This window comes from Hemitrygon akajei, chromosome 27 (assembly GCF_048418815.1).
Source record: "Hemitrygon akajei chromosome 27, sHemAka1.3, whole genome shotgun sequence".
NCBI lineage: Eukaryota > Metazoa > Chordata > Chondrichthyes > Myliobatiformes > Dasyatidae > Hemitrygon > Hemitrygon akajei.
Genome location: NC_133150.1, coordinates 19107470 through 19124544, shown reverse-complemented (window position 1 = coordinate 19124544; position 17075 = coordinate 19107470). Strand labels below are relative to the sequence as shown.

Genomic DNA, 17075 nt, shown 5'->3' with positions numbered 1-17075 from the left:
TTGTATGCCCATAATATTTTAATATGCCTGTAGTGGCTGTACAAAGTATAAATCTGGAAAGCTGTGGGAGATTTTTTGTTCTGCATTACTTGAATAAGTACTGTCTCATTGGTTAACTTGGTATTGCAGTATTGAATAAGTGCTTTACAATTCTTATCTGTAGATTTGAATGGAATTTTCCTTACATCTGTGGTATAAAATAGCTAAAAACAAATTAGCGCCATCTTAATCTTCTTAGTTCTTTAACCTTAACTTTCTCTTCACTAATAGACCCCTATCACTGTCTGTTCAACTTCCCTCTGTTCTGTGAAGTCTTAATATAACATTGTGTGAAGCAATGATTTTTATGCCTCTTTCCTGACTTCTAAAAGAACCTTTGGGCAAAAACGCCAGAATCCAACAGGCCTGTCCCACGCTGTATCTAATTAAATAACTAAATATTGCAACCATCCTCTGGCTGAAATAATTTTTTTTTGGGATCCCTTCAAAACCTTTTACTGTTCTTTGCAAAACCTATGGCATCTAGTCTTAGACCCCTCTGCCATTTCAAATCTCTTACTATCTTTCCTTTCAGTTAGTCCTGACGAAGGGTCTCGGCCCAAAACGTTGACAGCGCTTCTCCCTATAGATGCTGCCTGGCCTGCTGTGTTCTACCAGCATTTTGTGTGTGTTGTTGTTTGAATTTCCAGCATCTGCAGATTTCCTCGTGTTTGATCATCCAGCATTTGTTTGCATTGCAGATATTTGGAATCCTGAAAGTTCCTTTTCAAGATAAAGGGGAAGGGCCGATGTTAAGGCTGGAGGAGCTGGCTGATCAGAAGAATGCACCGTATCAATACATGTTCCGTCTCTGTTACAGAGTGCTCCGGCACTCACAGGATGACTACAGGAAAAACCAGGTATGGCACATTGAGTCTCCGTCATTAGTTCAGGCCCAAATCCGAAGCATGAGCTTAAATGGGAATCAATTTCTGTATTTGACCATTAGTGATGCAAAAGTATAAAGCGAACTCAAGGCTTCGGTGAAGAATTAATCACATTTTCTGGAAAGAGAGGTGAAGGCAAAAGGCAGCATAAGCTGCTTTGTGATGATATCTGGTGCATCCACAGAGCTGGTGTCCATTGTCATTGTCACGAGGCCCTCTGGTTTAATCAGCTTTCTCATAGATATGCCAGGGAGATATTTTCATACGGGAACGCAAATGGTAATTTACAAAGGAAGCAATGGGAGGTGGTTTGACTAAGCAAAGTAACACTAATTACTCTAATACACAAAAATAAAAACACAGGACTTAAAGATGCCATGAGCTGTAGTTTCACTATTTACATCATCATCATCATCATCATCATCATGCGCCATACGCTGCCAGTGCCTCGGCGACCACTTACTTACACTGCGATCTGTCAGCAGTCAAACCTCTTGCATCTCTGGCGGTGAGGCTGGTCCACTTCTTGATGTTTTCGATCCAGGTTGTCCTCTGTCTGCCTCGGGAGCAACTTCCTTCTACTTTGCCTTCAAGCACAGTGCATTCCAGTGTGTCATCAGTTCTTGAAATGTGTCCAGAATAGCAAAGTTTTCTTTGAATAACAGTTTCCAGAATATTGGTTTTGTGCCAGTCATTTCTAGGACGAAATTGTTGGATCTCCTTTCAATGTACGATACCCTGAGGATCTGTCTGTATGTCCACATCTCAAAAGCTGTCAGCTTCTTTTCATCAGCTGCTTTTAGGGTCCATGTTTCACAGCCATATTGGGTTACTGGCCAGACGAGACTCTTGAGGAGGCGTATCTTGGTGTCATTACTCACAGGTCTATCTTTCCAGATGTTCCAGAGTTTGGTAGTGCTTGTGCGTGCCTTTGCTAGCCTTCGCCTTATTTCCTTGCTGCAATCGTTTGTGTCATTTAGTTCTGCACCAAGGTTACTTGTTCGATCTTGTCAAGGTTACTTGTTTGATCTTGTCATTCCTGACGTAGACGTCAGCTTGAATTGCAGTTTTGCTTAACACTATAACTTTGACCTTTTTGCCATTCAAATTCAGCAATCCAAATTCAGCAGAAACTTTTGGAACATTATTGAGTAGTGCTTGTAGGTCTTCATCTGTTGTGGCTAGCAGGGCTGTGTCATCTGCGTATCTCAAACTACTGATGGTTCTTCCTCCTATTTTAATGCCAGTGTTGTCTGGAGTTGCCAGTCTCATGATCATCTCAGTGTAGATGCTAAAAAGGTGTGGAGAAAGGATGCAGCCTTGGCGGACTCCTTTCCCATTGCAGAATGATTCGGTCTTGCCAGATGTGGTCCGAAGGCTGGAGGATTGCACAGCATACAGTGTTTCTAGAGGAGCCACTAGGTGTGGTGCTACGCCCAGTTGAATCCACAGTTTGGTGCATTGGGCACAGTCAAACGCCTTTGAGTAGTCTATGAAGCAGATGTACGGGGGGGTATTGACCTCTCTCATTTTCTCCATTACTAGGTGCATCTTGAAGAGCTGGTCCCTGGTGCCTTGGCCGCTCGTGAAGCCAGCCTGGTCAAGTGCAATTTCTCTATCTACGTAGTTCTTTAGTCTCTCAGAGATGATTGAGTAGAACTTTGCTGGCATGTGATATCAATGCGATTGTTCTGTAATTACTGAACTGCAGGAAGTCCCCTTTCTTGGGAATTGGAATGGAGACAGATTAGCACCAGTCTGTTGGCCATTTGCCAGTCTTCTAGATGGTGCAGACAATGCGGTGCAAGACGTGGGCCATTGAGGTGCTTGTTGCTTTCAGTAGTTCTGCTGGTATGTTGTCTGGACCAGGTGCTTTATTCTTTTTAATCTTCTCGATTGCTGTTTCTACTTCTGACAGTAGTGGTTCGAGTTCATGTTCCAGTGTTGTCCAGTCAATGGCTTTGTCATGGTTTTCATTCTCGTGATTTTTATAGAGTTTCTTGGTGTGCTTCGAGCCAGTTTCCCTCACATCTGCATCTTCGTCATTTTTGATTGCACCAATTCTTGGTGTGAAGGTGCCGGTAAGTTCTTCTACTGCAGCATCAACTATCTTGCTGTTGCCTTTGTTGGCCTCATTTTCCATGTTGGAGCAGAGGCGTTGTAGGTATGCCTCTTTGTCAATCCTGCAGCGTCATTATACTTCACACTTCAGCTCCTTATATTCCTTACTTGTTCCTTTCTGACCTTTCACCAATCTCTTCTTTTCTGCTGCATACAGTTTTTTCATTTGTGATTCATTCTGTGCCTTTGTGCTTGTGTCGCTTTGGAATGTGTTTCTCTGCTGCTGTTGTCAATGCATCTCTTGTTGCGTTCCATAAAGGTCTTCTGGTTCGACCTCTTCTTGTAAGTTCAGCAGTGCTTCAAAGCTGTTGCAAACCTCTATGCTGAGAGAGTCTGGTATGTCTGAGAGATTGTATCTGACTGGCGGTTTTGCTTGTTTTACATACTTAACCCGGAGCTTCATCTTGGCCAACAGCAGTTGATGATCAGTATCACAGTCAGCTCTCGGATATGTCCTGCATTTCAGAATATTTGATTTCCATCTTTTGTTGATGAGGATAAAATCAATCTGGTTCCTGATTTTACCATCAGGAGCTGTCCATGTGCATTTGCCCCGAGGGTGTTGATCAAATATTGTGTTCGTTATACAGAGGTGGTTTTCTTGACAGAACACAGCTAGTCGTGTCCCCCGTTCATTTGGTGTTCCTAAACCGTTGTTTCCCATGACTTCCTTATTCAGAGATGTTGACCTGCTTTTGCATTGAAATCACCCAGAATGAGCACAACATCAGTTTTCGGAGTATCATCAACGAGGCCTTGCAACTTGGTGCAGTGTCCCTCAAGCTCTTCCTTCTCTGCCTCACTAGTTGTTGAGTGGTTGACAATGAGTGTGATTGGGAAAGGCTTGCATTGTATATGGATGGACATTAGTCGTTCGTTCAATAGGTTGTAGCCTAGTACTGCTTTAGCTATTTCTCGCTTCAAGATGAACGCAACACCTGCTTCCTTTTTCAGATTCGGAGTATTTCATTATATAGCTGTTCTTTGTTGTAAAATGACCTCTGTCAGACCATCTGATCTCTGTTGTTCCAATGATATCGCAGCCGATTTCATCGATGAGGAGGTGAAGTTTCCCTGTGCTTCTTAGAGTGCGAACATTCCAAGTGCCAGTATTATTATAATGTTTGTTAAGTCTGAGGGTCTTCGTTCCAGCACTGGTTGTGTCAGATTCTGGGGTTCCTGGAGGAGGATTTCCCCCAGTGTCGTCATTATGACCAGAGGAACTTGAAGTGCTGTCAGCCTCTTCCCCAGTAGCATTGTTACCTGCAGGTCCCACTACCCACGGAATGGTTTTTGCTATTCATTGGTCCTGTCATACAGTGAAAGTGGTTGTCTTGAAGGAAAGAGGATTCTGTGAGTGGTCCCCCACATCCTCACAGCGCAGTGGTCACTCACTGACCAAATTGCCCAGCCGTTGATGCCATCATGGCATGCTTCCACTTGCGCAGTTGACATGATTTCCATTGACTTGCTGAGTTCCTCCACCAGTGCAGTCATCCAACTTCCTAAAGGCCAATTCTCTGGATGCTTTCAAGAAGGAGCTAGATAGGTATCTTATGGATAGGGGAATCAAGGGATATGGGGACAAGGCAGGAACTGGGTATTGATAGGAATTGATCAGCCATGATCTCAAAATGGCGGTGCAGGCTCGAAGGGCCGAATGGTCTACTTCAGCACCTATTGTCTATTGTCTATTGTCTAACACCCTGCTGCCAGTGTCTTCACCGTAACCCTGGTGAGGGAGGCTAACAGGTGCTAGTCCTTGCCCAAGGGAAACCCGGGGGTACCAGCAATGGTCAAGAGGCACTCCATCATCCTCATAGCCCTTGCGGACCCCTGCGCGTGGATGCAGTTTTACGTCTTACTCTAGCCATAATTAACAAGATTAACCCACTATTTACAAGATAGGAGAATCAGAAGTCCATTTCATCCCGTAAGATGGAATACTGAAAAACCACCAACAATACTCAGTGCTTTTGAAATATTTCATTTTGAAGGTATCTTGTGAATCTCTTAGCCAACAGGATAAAAGGTTTCCTCAGAGGGACAGGTCTGCGGGACTTTTCTTTCGTTCATGAACCTGCTGCTCGAACATAGGAACACTTGTTGTCAGCAGTAAGACTTTTCTTTTGCAGCCTTAAGTGCGGATTCCACAGGTACAAGAGTCTTTTCAGTTGACTGAGACACAAGGATTGCCTTCACATTCTTCTGCCGTCTCCAGCTCCCAGCGTTCAGGGTTAGAAATGAAAGTGCTTTGTGATTCCCTTCTGCCTACTACTTTGGCACGACTTGTGATATTGTCTGAGGCGTGCCAGCCTTCATGCCCGAGTTCCTGCTCGTCACAAATAGTGCTGTGTCAGAAGTGATCATTCATAAAACCTCCCTCTGAAAGAACACTTAAGTCAATGATTTTATGAGCCATTTGGCTCTTCTGGAATGTTGTCTTGATGAGGGAGGAAATTATAGTAAGAGGAGTTGAGGTGAGAAATGGTTTGGAGTGATATTTTCCTGTTGTTATTGTCCTAGGAACACATAGCCAAACAATTTGGAGTAATGCAGTCTCAGATTGGTTATGACATCTTGGCTGAAGACACAATCACAGCTCTTCTCCACAATAACAGAAAGCTTTTGGAGCAACATATCACAAAGACCGAGATTGAAACCTTTGTCACACTAGTGAGGAAGAACAGAGAACCTAGGTAAGATCTTTTCTTTGTGTCCATCTACTTGAGCTTGAGCTCTTTCCATCAATAGGCACAATGCGAAAGTTCGCAGATCAGTCTTGGCCTGATTCCAAACAGTGGAATCCTCTCCCTTAACACTATGGCAGGTGTGAGATGTTTTTAAAACAGCCCCACTTCATTATGTCAGTGAATCTCATCATTTGCTGATAGAACCTATCCAGGTAGGGTGATCCTCATTCATTTTTCAGGCCAGCTCATTCAACCCAGCCACTGTGTAGTTTCTGTTCATTTTTGTCAAAAATTCCAAGACAAACTTCATAGAAACTTCTACAGAGAGAATGTCCATTAGACTCCAGGGATTGGGTTGTATTGTGAAGAAGTAGGTTACTTGCCTGTCAGATGAATATAAAACGTCCTGTGACACTGCTCAAAGATAGGGAAGTTCTCCATTGCTTCACTCAGAAGTCTTTCATCAATCAAGGTCATCAAATAAAAATGAGGTGAAATAGCTATGATAGGAGTTTCATTCCAGCTTTCAAGATGTTATGGATCCAAGTTGATAGTTATGTATAAAATTTACTATGCTCCATAATAATTAAATGCGCTTTTTGCTTTACGAGATGGCTGTACTTTGAACTTGGTACTCACTCATAAAACTAGCAGCGTGAATTAATTTGCATTTATTTCTTATGTTTCTATTGATTTAACCTCATTCCCTGTTTTGGTTCTGAAATCCAATATGAACAAATCGCAATATTGTCCTCCAAGGAAGATCATTTACCATTTTTAGTTCGTCTGGTAACTTCAGACATCCAGCACTGTGTGTCAACTCTTCATAGGTCACTGATGTGCAAGACATAATCAAATGTGACCGTGGCAGTAATGGCCATATCCTGTGAAAATTAAGAATGCTTTTCTTCAGTCTGGCCAAAACAAGTGGCAGGACATTAAAATAGCAATAATCAATTTTTCAACAATCAGAAATCCAGATGGTTTGACATCTGGTTCACTCAGTAATATTTGGCTCACTCCCTTCCCACCCACTGGGGCCTCAGTTCTTATATTCCTTACCCACTCATCAAATTCTGGTAGTTAACCTGTTTATTTAGTATTTGTTATAATATTGTGTAATATCCTTAAAAGAAATATATTTAAAGTGTTTGAAGTTATTCAAACATCCAATAGTTGGACAAATCTAGTAATCCAGTAGATTGTTGAAGTCTTATTGTGATGATAAATAGCTAAACACTTATTCATTTTTTGCTATTGGAAAATTACAATGTATGATATTGTAAATAGAAGAAGCATATGTTTCTGTGATTACTTCCCATTAAATCTGAAAGGGAAGGAATGTAAAATAATACTAAAGATCATTTTTCTCATGATGAGATAAAGTCATGTAAAATTCAGTCTTTTTGAAATCCCTGTGCAAAGACGCAATGTTCAAATTTACTGTTTCATTTCAAAGCATCTTGCTTGATGTATGCAGAATTATTCGTTCGTCATTTAATGAGATCATGGCTGATCTTTGAACCGTATTCATTGTAGATTCTATTAATAAATACTTATCAACCACAGGTTAAAATTGACCATTAATCTAACATTGTCACTTTTGAAATAGTATTCCAATTATGAGCTACCTTTGCATATAGTCATATTTCCAACTTTTCTTCCTAAAGGCTTGGATGCAATCTGTTGAGTGCAACTCTATTTCTAGACTCCTTAATCAATGGAAATAGTGTGAACAGAGAGAACTTTCAAATTCCTTTTAATATCTTGAAAAGGTTGATCAAACTACTCCCTAATCTTCCAGATTCCCAGGATGGCACACCTAGGTTGCATAGTTTTCTCTTTGAGGGTCTAGTAACTCTTCGTTTGGTGTTTTTAGTCAATGATATTGGTGGAATTTCAGATATATGTCGGCCAGACAAGGTTAGAATATCAGATTCCCTTTTCTAAAAGACATTACTAAATATATTAAGTTATATGCCACTAGACTAGAGCATCTTTCACAGTTTTGTGAAAGCACCTTTGCTTTCTTTTGAAATGAATGTTTTGTGGGTTAAAGTAAAAAGACCAATAGCATGAAGGGATAAATGAAATAAACTTTTTTATCAGTGTTCCCTAATTGTACTTTTTCGATAGATTTCTAGATTATTTGTCCGATCTCTGTGTGTCAAATCACGTTGCCATTCCAGTAACCCAAGAGCTAATCTGCAAATGTGTGCTGGATCCCATGAATGAAGACATTCTCATTAAAACTGAGTAAGTTAATGATATTTTCCTAAATATGAATTAATACTTTTGTAGGGTAATGTTGATGATGTTAATTAATTCTGCTTTTTTTTGGTACGTAATCTTATTTAATTTGTGAATGACACCAAAATGGCTGGGCCGATGGGCAATGAGGAATTTGTCTAATGTTACAACGGAGCAACATGCACAAAAAGCTGGAGGAACTCAGCAGGGAAAGCAGGATGTGGGAAGCTAGAGAAAATACAGAAAGCATTAACCAGGATGTTGCTGGGACTGGAGAGCTTGAGTTAGGAGACACTAGGTAGGTTGGGATTGTTCTCCCTGGAGTGAAAGAGGCTGAAAGGTGATCTTACAGATTTATAAAGTTACGATGGGCATAGCTAAGGTGGATGGCCACTGAATGGAAGGTTGTTCGCACAGTATGGTGGGTATGAGGAATGAAGTGGTAGGGGAGGGCACAGTTTCAACATTTAACAGACATTTGGATAGTGAGAAAGGATCTAGTGCTTTCCTGGTTGATGAAGATAGCAGAACTTGTCATCGAAACGTCTGTCATAATCGATACCCGTACCAGGTTGAAAGCCCGAGAAGCGTTTATTCGACAATTGGATTGGTTTACTGTGACTGCTGAACTGGGCCAGATGGAAACTGTAGCTGAGTGACATAAAAAGTCTTTATTCAGCATGTAGATTTTGTGGAGAGGTATTCTATTTCCCCTCTCCTGACAAAATGTTTTAATCTATTTCAACCTAAAGACAATATAGTCAATGATTATCTACACTTCCAATCACTCTGATTACCGTAGATTCCGGACTACAGAGCGCACCTGATTTTAAGCCGCTGGCACTAATTTTAGAAATAAAATCATTTTTTTAAATGTAAAGGCCGCACCGGATTTTAGGCCGCACCGGATTTTCGGCCGCAGGTGTCCCACGTTGTAATATGAGATATTTACACAGAAAGATATTACACGTGAGGATTTTTTTAACTTTTAATTAAATCCATATGGTAACAAAAACAAATACATATTGCAAATGCTTTTTTTCGAACCGTGCCCGTACGCGGCTACTTTTAAATATACGTTGCGTATACTTCTTTACTGAACAACATTCCAATATCTCCTAACGACTGGTAAAAAATATATATACTGCAGCCTACCAGGAAAAGTTATTGATACCTTTAACTTAAAAGCAGAGTTCGCTCAGATCCAAAGCCGCTCGCGTAATCCGCTCCCCCCCTCCTTTCCGTTTCATCGCAAACGGCATTTAAAAGCAGATTTCGCTCGGATCCAAAGCCGCTCGCGTAATCCGCTCCCCCCTCCTTTCCGTTTCATCGCAAACGGCATTTAAAAGCAGATTTCGCTCGGATCCAAAGCCGCTCGCGTAATCCGCTCCCCCCTCCTTTCCATTTCATCGCAAACGGCATTTTCCCACAAGACGCCGCGAAACCGGGTGTGACGTCATAGCATCCCGCGATGTAGTACAGAAAACAAATATAGTTTAAACTAAGTAGGGTAGGTAGCACAATGCTTCGAGTGTTTTCCATGTTGATGAGGGTGAGTACAAATGACTGATTTACAATAATTTAATTGTGAAAGTGCGCTTGATTTATCGTACAATTTCATTGGACCTCTGTGAACTACTCATCAATTTTATTGGTCTACTGTTACGAGGCAAAATGTTTACGAGGCGGCATGAAAAAAATAATGTATTAGCCGCTCTGGATTATTGGCCGCAAAGTTCAAAGCTGTTCAAAATGTGGGAAAAAAGTAGCGGCTTAAAATCCGGAATCTACGGTACTTACTTTAACATTTTCAGCATAGACAGATAACTTTGTAGAATTACATATTTATACTTCCTAACTAGCAGAACCCTTGGAATAGTCAAATACTGGTGCCTAGTCCAATAGTTTCTGATCACAAACTTACAAATTATGCCTCATCTCTTACAATGTTGAAGGATAGCTCCCTGAGTATGCAATTAGCCAGAATATTAAATGACAAACAGTCATGTCGTGAACTGTGCATTATATAGTTGAATATCTCTCTCTATCAATGTGCCAATGTGAGAAATTTCACTTCATGCCTTCCCTAACTTCATCCTGAAGTATCACAAAGTCATCTGTTGTCTTCCATGTGTAGTTTCAATGTTTACAAAGCAGAATGTCCCACGCACAATGATTTGCTTTGACGGCCTTGAAGTATCAGTTAAAATTGAATTATGAACCAGTTTTATCTATTGAAGACCGTTCTTATTTTAACTAATATCTGTTATTCATGGTTTCCTAACTCCTGAATATTTCCTAACAGGTTCATAGATAGGATTTTGTTAATCAATTTGGTGATGCTCTTTTAAAACAATATCAGCTCTGTGCGCATTACCCATTTATTTTATTCAGAACTTCTATCTTTATTTTATTATAGTGATAGAGTTATGCCATTTCGATGAATAAGAGACAGAGGTGCAAGGAAGAGAGGAGGGAAGCTGCCTTCTTGATGAAGGAAGGCTGTCATTGGAGAGGATATTCTTGGGGGACCACTCAGTGAGACCAGATGGGTAGAACTTGGAAATAAGATGGGATGGTCACTCCAATTGTGTTGTACTTTGCACTCCATTCCCCATGACATTAGTCAATTAAATTTGTAGAAGGTATGTGGAAAAATTGCAGATAGCTACAAACATAATCAGAGATTATCAGAGGATTGTTAGTGGGAACTTTAATATTAACAGAGACAGCTATTGTGTAAATGGCTGTGCCCAAGAAACCTTACTTTATCAATATATAAAAGGGACAACAGAAGCCAGTGCAATACTGAATCTTCTCCCAGGGATGAGCCAGGGTAAGTGGTGGAAGTGTCTGTAACTGAGCACTTTGATGATAATTCTGTTAGTTTCTAAATAGATATGACTGGTTCACAGGAAGAGTTCTTGAACTGGAGCAGAGAAAGTTTTGGAACCATTAGGCAGGATCTTATAGTGATTGATCGGGTGAGATTATTTGCAGGAAGATGATCTTCAGACAGATAAAAAAAAGATAATCCAGACACAAGATAATCTGCAGATGCTGGAAATCCAAGCAACACACACAAAATGCTGGAGGAACTCAGCGGGCCAGAGATCCCCGAGAAGTATAACGTCAGAATGTGCTCGACAAATTTCCGGAGAAATTTGGGATCACTCTCTTCAAACGTGCACCTTAAACCTAATTGCAGTTGATGGAATTAACAGCATTTCCCAACGAGATTTCCCAATTATGATTCTGCTTATTGATATTACTCTTACTTCCGAGATCAGTAATTCTACTGCTTTCTTTATTTAAAAAAGGGACAAAAAGCAAGACATATTGTATCCATCACCAAACAGCTGCAATTACTCTATGAGAGAATGAGACCCTTCATCAAGACTGATGTCTCGGCCTGAAACATCAACTGTTTACTGTTTTCCATAGATGCAACCTGGCTTGCTGAGTTCCTCCAGCATTTTATGCTTACTGCAAAGATAATCCAGAGCCTGAATTAAGTACATAGGTTTTGTGCATCTGGACTGGCACTCTTATAAAAGAACATGATCAAAATAAGCAGCTCTCATAATTTGCCCATTGTTCAGCATTCAAAGTATTCTTCATTACTTTGAATTGTGGGGCTTTAGCGATCTTCTTAAGCGTGTTGTATTTTAAACATTTCAATACGTATGCATAGTGTAATTGCAGCTGTTTGGTGATGGATACAATATGTCTTGCTTTTTGTCCCTTTTTGAAATAAAGAAAGCAGTAGAATTACTGATCTCGGAAGTAAGAGTAATATCAATAAGCAGAATCATAATTGGGAAATCTCGTTGGGAAATGCTGTTAATTCCATCAACTGCAAGTAGTTTTAAGGTGCATGTTTGAAGAGAGTGATCCCAAATTTCTCCGGAAGTTTGTCGAGCACATTCTGAGGTTATACTTCTCGGGGATCTCTGGCAAGGAAGTGTGTAAGTGCTGCAGTTGTCCTGCAATTATGTTGGGAAGTCTATCTACTGAAGCTGTGCCGGGTTAGATCAGGTGAAAGAAGAGCAAACTCATTCATTTGACTAGAGAGAAATAACTATGCAGGACCCGGATAAGTGCAAGTTTAGTTAAATTTTTTAATCAAATAGAATGGGCTTACATATTGTTAACAGTTGAAAGTTTTTTAAGTTTTCCAAAATTTTTTAAAAAATATATCCTTAATTGTTTCACTGATTTGTAAGAATTTTCAAATATTTATGATCATTAGTCACGTTCAGAGCCACCCAAATCAGTTCAAAGTTCAAAGTACTTTGTATTATTTTCAGAGCCACCCAGAATGCTAACAATGTTACTGTTTGAGAAGGGAGATAAAGCTCAGACAGCTGTTAAATGTTTTCCTAAATTGTTTGAGGGTGTGACACACTACACAAGGCCTCAATTTTCAGGCAGCAATAACATTGATGCATCTGGGGAAGGTAAGTTTGAACTTGTGTTCATCATTGGCTGTGAGATCTTGTCTGAAGTCTTTCCAGAAGTATTAGAATCTAAAGGAGGTAGAGGTGATCTTCTGTTATTAAAGATCGCAGTATGCATACAAGTGAAGTTTAGAGTAGTAATCACTATTCCAGAGATAGTATGTGTGAAATCAATACTGTCACAGCAGGGAAAATGTTATGCATTTGCTTTAACTGAATTAGAAACTGGTAAATTGCTGAATTGATTTATTGTTATCACATATAATGAAGTTCTGTAAAAATCTTGGTACTGCAGTTGCACATTCATTCCTTAGTTGGGAATCTCCACAGAAAACTGAGACAAAGCAATGTGAATATATTATTTAATCCAGAGCTTTACATTATTTCATAAGCAATTCAATATGGAATGCCACTTTTGGCTAATGGAATAAACAATGGACAATGCCAATAATCTCTCCAGAGTTTAGAAATGCCAACTGAAGTAACAGGGAATGAAGTGAGTATTTATTAGGGAGCCTGCTATTCAGTCCCTTGTGCTTGTTTCAATCTTCACTTTGACTGCGTCTGATCAATATCCTAATTGTTCCTACTGTTCTTGCTTTGGTAGTTCATAATACACTGAGAAATATCCTGTTGCTGTGGTAAAATAGAGCATTCCAGCTAGCTATTCTTTATCGTCTCATTACACTTGGCCCAGAAGTGTAGAACAGTGAGAGTTTTGTATATTTTCTTAAAAAAAGGGTTCAAAGGTTCATTTACAAGAGAAATCTGAAGATGCTGGAAACAAATCACAAGAGCCTTGCAGAAGGGTCTTGGCCCAAAATCTCAACTTTCTTTGCATTGATGCTGCCTGGCCTGCTGAGATCCTCCAGCATTTTGTGTGTGTTTCACAGGTTCATTTATTATCAAAGCACTCTGAGATCCTTCTTCTCCAGACAGCCACGAAACAATGAAAAGCCATGGAAGTAAGTTCAAAGAGAAACAGCAAACTCACCCCCCCACACAAAAAATGAATGGCAACACAATCACGATCCCCTTCTCCACGCCAAATGATGTGGTTAAGATCAAAGACTATTAATTTAATAATACCTCACACTTGCTTCACATTTGTAGTATAGAAAATGCTGCAAAATAAATAACAGAATGAGAAATTTAGGGAAAGGGCACCGCCTGGTAACACGTGAAATGAAAGATTTACAAAACCACTGAATATAATATGCAGTAGCTATTTGAAAATGAGGAATGTAAAGTCATACCAAAGGCATTTTTACGGAGTTTTACAGAGGTAAGAACAATGCTTAAAAGTTGGACCCAGGGATGAATATGCACAAATATTAGAAAGGGAGTGGTTTACGGTTTATGAGTTGGTGTAAGGGCTTTAAGACATCAAAATGATAGGGTGGAGTGAAGAATTTATAAACAAAGGCTAAAGTTTTGAAATTAGTTGTTTGGAGGAAACCCAACTACTAGTGATCTGCAAGTAAATAGATAAATGTCCGTAAAAACCCTGCATTGTTTTGTGAGAATGGCTTGAGACTCTTTAAGAGATAAAATTTTTGCCTGCTGAACTGAAGTGGTAGTGGGAAATGATCTACTCATTAATGGTATCTATGGGACATCTTCCTTGGGTGATGGCGCATCCAGGTCTGTCAGGAGCTGAAGAATTGTAATCCTATATATTGAGGAGATCCATGGCCATATTCAGAGGCAACCCAACAGTTCAACTATCCTGTGTATCTAGGCCAGCATTGCCCAGCAAAACTAAAGTTCTTATGTAGGGCCATGAGGAGCAATTACAGTCGGCCCTCCTTATCCACGAGGGATTGGTTCCGGGACCCCTCGCGGATACCAAGATTCGCGGATGCTCAAGTCCCTTATTCAACCTGTCTCAGTGCGGTGGACATTAGGACCTGGCGGTGGAGCTCTGAATCTGCAGTGTTTCTGTTCACAAAAATGATCACAATAACGATTGAGAATAAAGTGGAAATAATAAAGCGATTGGAAAGTGGTGAAACGCCATCGGTCACTGGAAAAGCGTTAGGCTTTCTCAACTCGGTCAACGATCGGAAAAATTGTAAAGGATAAAGAGAGAAAGGCTCTGCCCCGATGAAAGCTACAATTATTACTAAGCAACGCAGTGGTTTAATTATTGGGTTTTGGGGTTTTGGGTTTTTGATCCTCCACATCAACCCGGCACGGTGGAGAGCACACTCGGGAGCAATCTGTCACTTCCGTTCCTGAGCCCGGCACTGAAACAAACGTTCTTAAGCATTTTATATGCATAGGAAGTTAAAATATATACTATATACTAAAACAAATGTTTGACTGACTGACAGTGAATAATACCGGATGTACCTGTTCTGACTTACTTAGTAAGAGAACTTCCGATTTTTTTTGATCCCGATCCACGATAACCCACACACATCCTCCCGTATACTTTAAATCATCTCTACATTACTTATAATACCTAATACAATGTAAATGCTATGTAAAATAGTTGTTGTACTGCCTTGTTTAGGGGATAATGACAAGGAAAAAGAAGTCTGTACATGCTCGAACAACAAGTGCTAGAAGAGTACTTCCTTTCGCGATTCGCAGTTGGTTGAATTCGCACATGCGGAACTCGCGGATAAGGAGGGTCGACTGTATGTCTCCACTAGAGTAATGATGCACTCAGTTACCTGGACATCTACTGACATCTCCATAATTGTTGTGACATCACTCGTGGGAGTTTGTGAGCAAATTGGCTGGTGTGTTTTCCTATACTTGGCGATTATGCTTTGAAAATTTCAGTTGATGTCAATTAAGTACTTTTAAAAGTGTATAAGCAACCTTGGAGGTATGGGTTGTTCCAGTAAGTGCACAGATGTGGTAGACATTAATGTGGTGAACTACATATACCTGTCTGGACACGCCCCCCCCCGCTGACTGCTCCTGTGGCTCCTCCCACAGACCCCGGTATAAAGGCGATTGGAGGCAGTGCTCCTCCCTCAGTCTCCAGGATGCTGTGTGGTGGTCTCTTGCTGCTGACGGTGCTTTCTTCCAGCTAATAAAAGCCTATCTTGACTCGTGTCTCCGAGAGTTATTGATGGTGCATCAATTAATATGAAGTTTGGTTTGGGAAGAACACTGAGAATGTGCTTTTAAGTGAGAAGCTTAGATAAAATGAAGGTAATGAGGTTTTAATGACAGCAATTGAAATTGCCTCCAGTCTTGCCACTCTGATGTCAGGACAAGTTCTGATTCATTTGCGTAATGTTGTTGATTCAGCAGCTGCTTGGAACAGCCATTCCATTGGGAGCGTCTGTATAGAGGTGGAGTCCAAAGCTGTTAGACCCTAATTGTACACAGCTTCTTTGATAATATTACACAATGCTTACAGATTAGGAGAATGAGAAAACCAGTGATGGATCACTTGGGTGTAGTGATCACTGAGAAGTGGAACATCAAGGAGAATCAACACACACAGCCGTGCGGACACTAGAGTTAGCGGCTAAAGAAACCTTGCAGTTGGAACCGAGATGCAAGCAATCTGAGGAATTGAAAAAGGATTGATTAAATGCAGTCTTCTGTGCTCCCCGTTTTAATTCAATATTTTTCCACTTGGAACTTTAGATGTGTAGTTCTAGAAACCCTAGTGTGGAAAATTGGTGCACTTTCTGGTGAAGTTTTTTTGTAGTTTAAGCTAAATAGTTTCAGTTTCAGGGCTAGAGTGAAGTGTTCACATCTGTGAAAGAGTAGTTTGAAATCCTGTGTTTAATGGCACTTGTTTAGACCATAAGTCAAGACATAGGAGCAAAATTAGGTCCTTCGGCCCTTCCGGTCTGCTCTCATCACTTGATCATGGCTGATTTTTTTCCCACTCTTAACCCCATTCTCTTGCCCTCACCCTTTAACTTTGACAACCTTACTAATTAAGTACTTAGCTTTAAATATATCAAAATGACTTGACTCTGCTCTAAGGATTTGTAAAGTAATAGAGAATAATTGCTTGAAACATGCTGTTCTGAAGTGCTGTTTAGTCAGTCTCAAGTGAAGCACATGTCATTGCTTGCAGTCATTTTTATATCTCCATTACCTCAGCTTGTCGCAACTTTTGAACAATATATCTCAACCTCTGCAACGGATATCAGTTCATATAATCACAGACTAAGGAGTCAGGCCCGTTCACCCATCAAGTCCGTGCTGACCATTGAGCACTCCGTTAAGCTAAAGACATTTTATTTGCACATTTCCATCAACACCCCTTTTGATTTTACTATTTGGCTGTACACTGAGTATTATTTACATTAGCCAATTGGGATGTGAGAAGAAATGGTATCTCATGCAATGATAGGAAGAAAGTGCAAACTCCACAGGGATGAGGATCAAACTGGGTCACTGAAGCTGTGAGGCAGCAGCTACAGTGCTTCTACAAATGTGACACAATGAATGGAGAGCCTTTGATTTATACAGCTCAGAAACAAGCCCAATTCTAATCAATATAGAGATGCTCTAGTATTCCAAATAATATTTCATATTGTTGGTAACCCGTCTGTAAGTGGAAGCACACAGCCTGGTCAAGGGCTTTGATTAAAGCATCCTTCAACACAGTGATAATATATTTGTAACACACAGTGATAATA

At 40.3% G+C, this 17075-nt stretch overlaps 1 protein-coding gene across 3 annotated transcripts in view; it reads left to right on the top strand.

The window, feature by feature from the left end:
• Positions 1-17075, top strand: part of itpr3 (inositol 1,4,5-trisphosphate receptor, type 3) — a 310863-nt gene that overhangs the window by 168963 nt on the left and 124825 nt on the right. For all 3 annotated transcript variants that reach the window (XM_073030432.1, XM_073030433.1, XM_073030431.1), the window contains exons 15-17: positions 741-899; positions 5574-5746; positions 7877-7996. In XM_073030432.1, coding sequence (XP_072886533.1) covers positions 741-899; positions 5574-5746; positions 7877-7996 — 452 coding nt within the window. The remainder of the gene's footprint in view (positions 1-740; positions 900-5573; positions 5747-7876; positions 7997-17075) is intronic.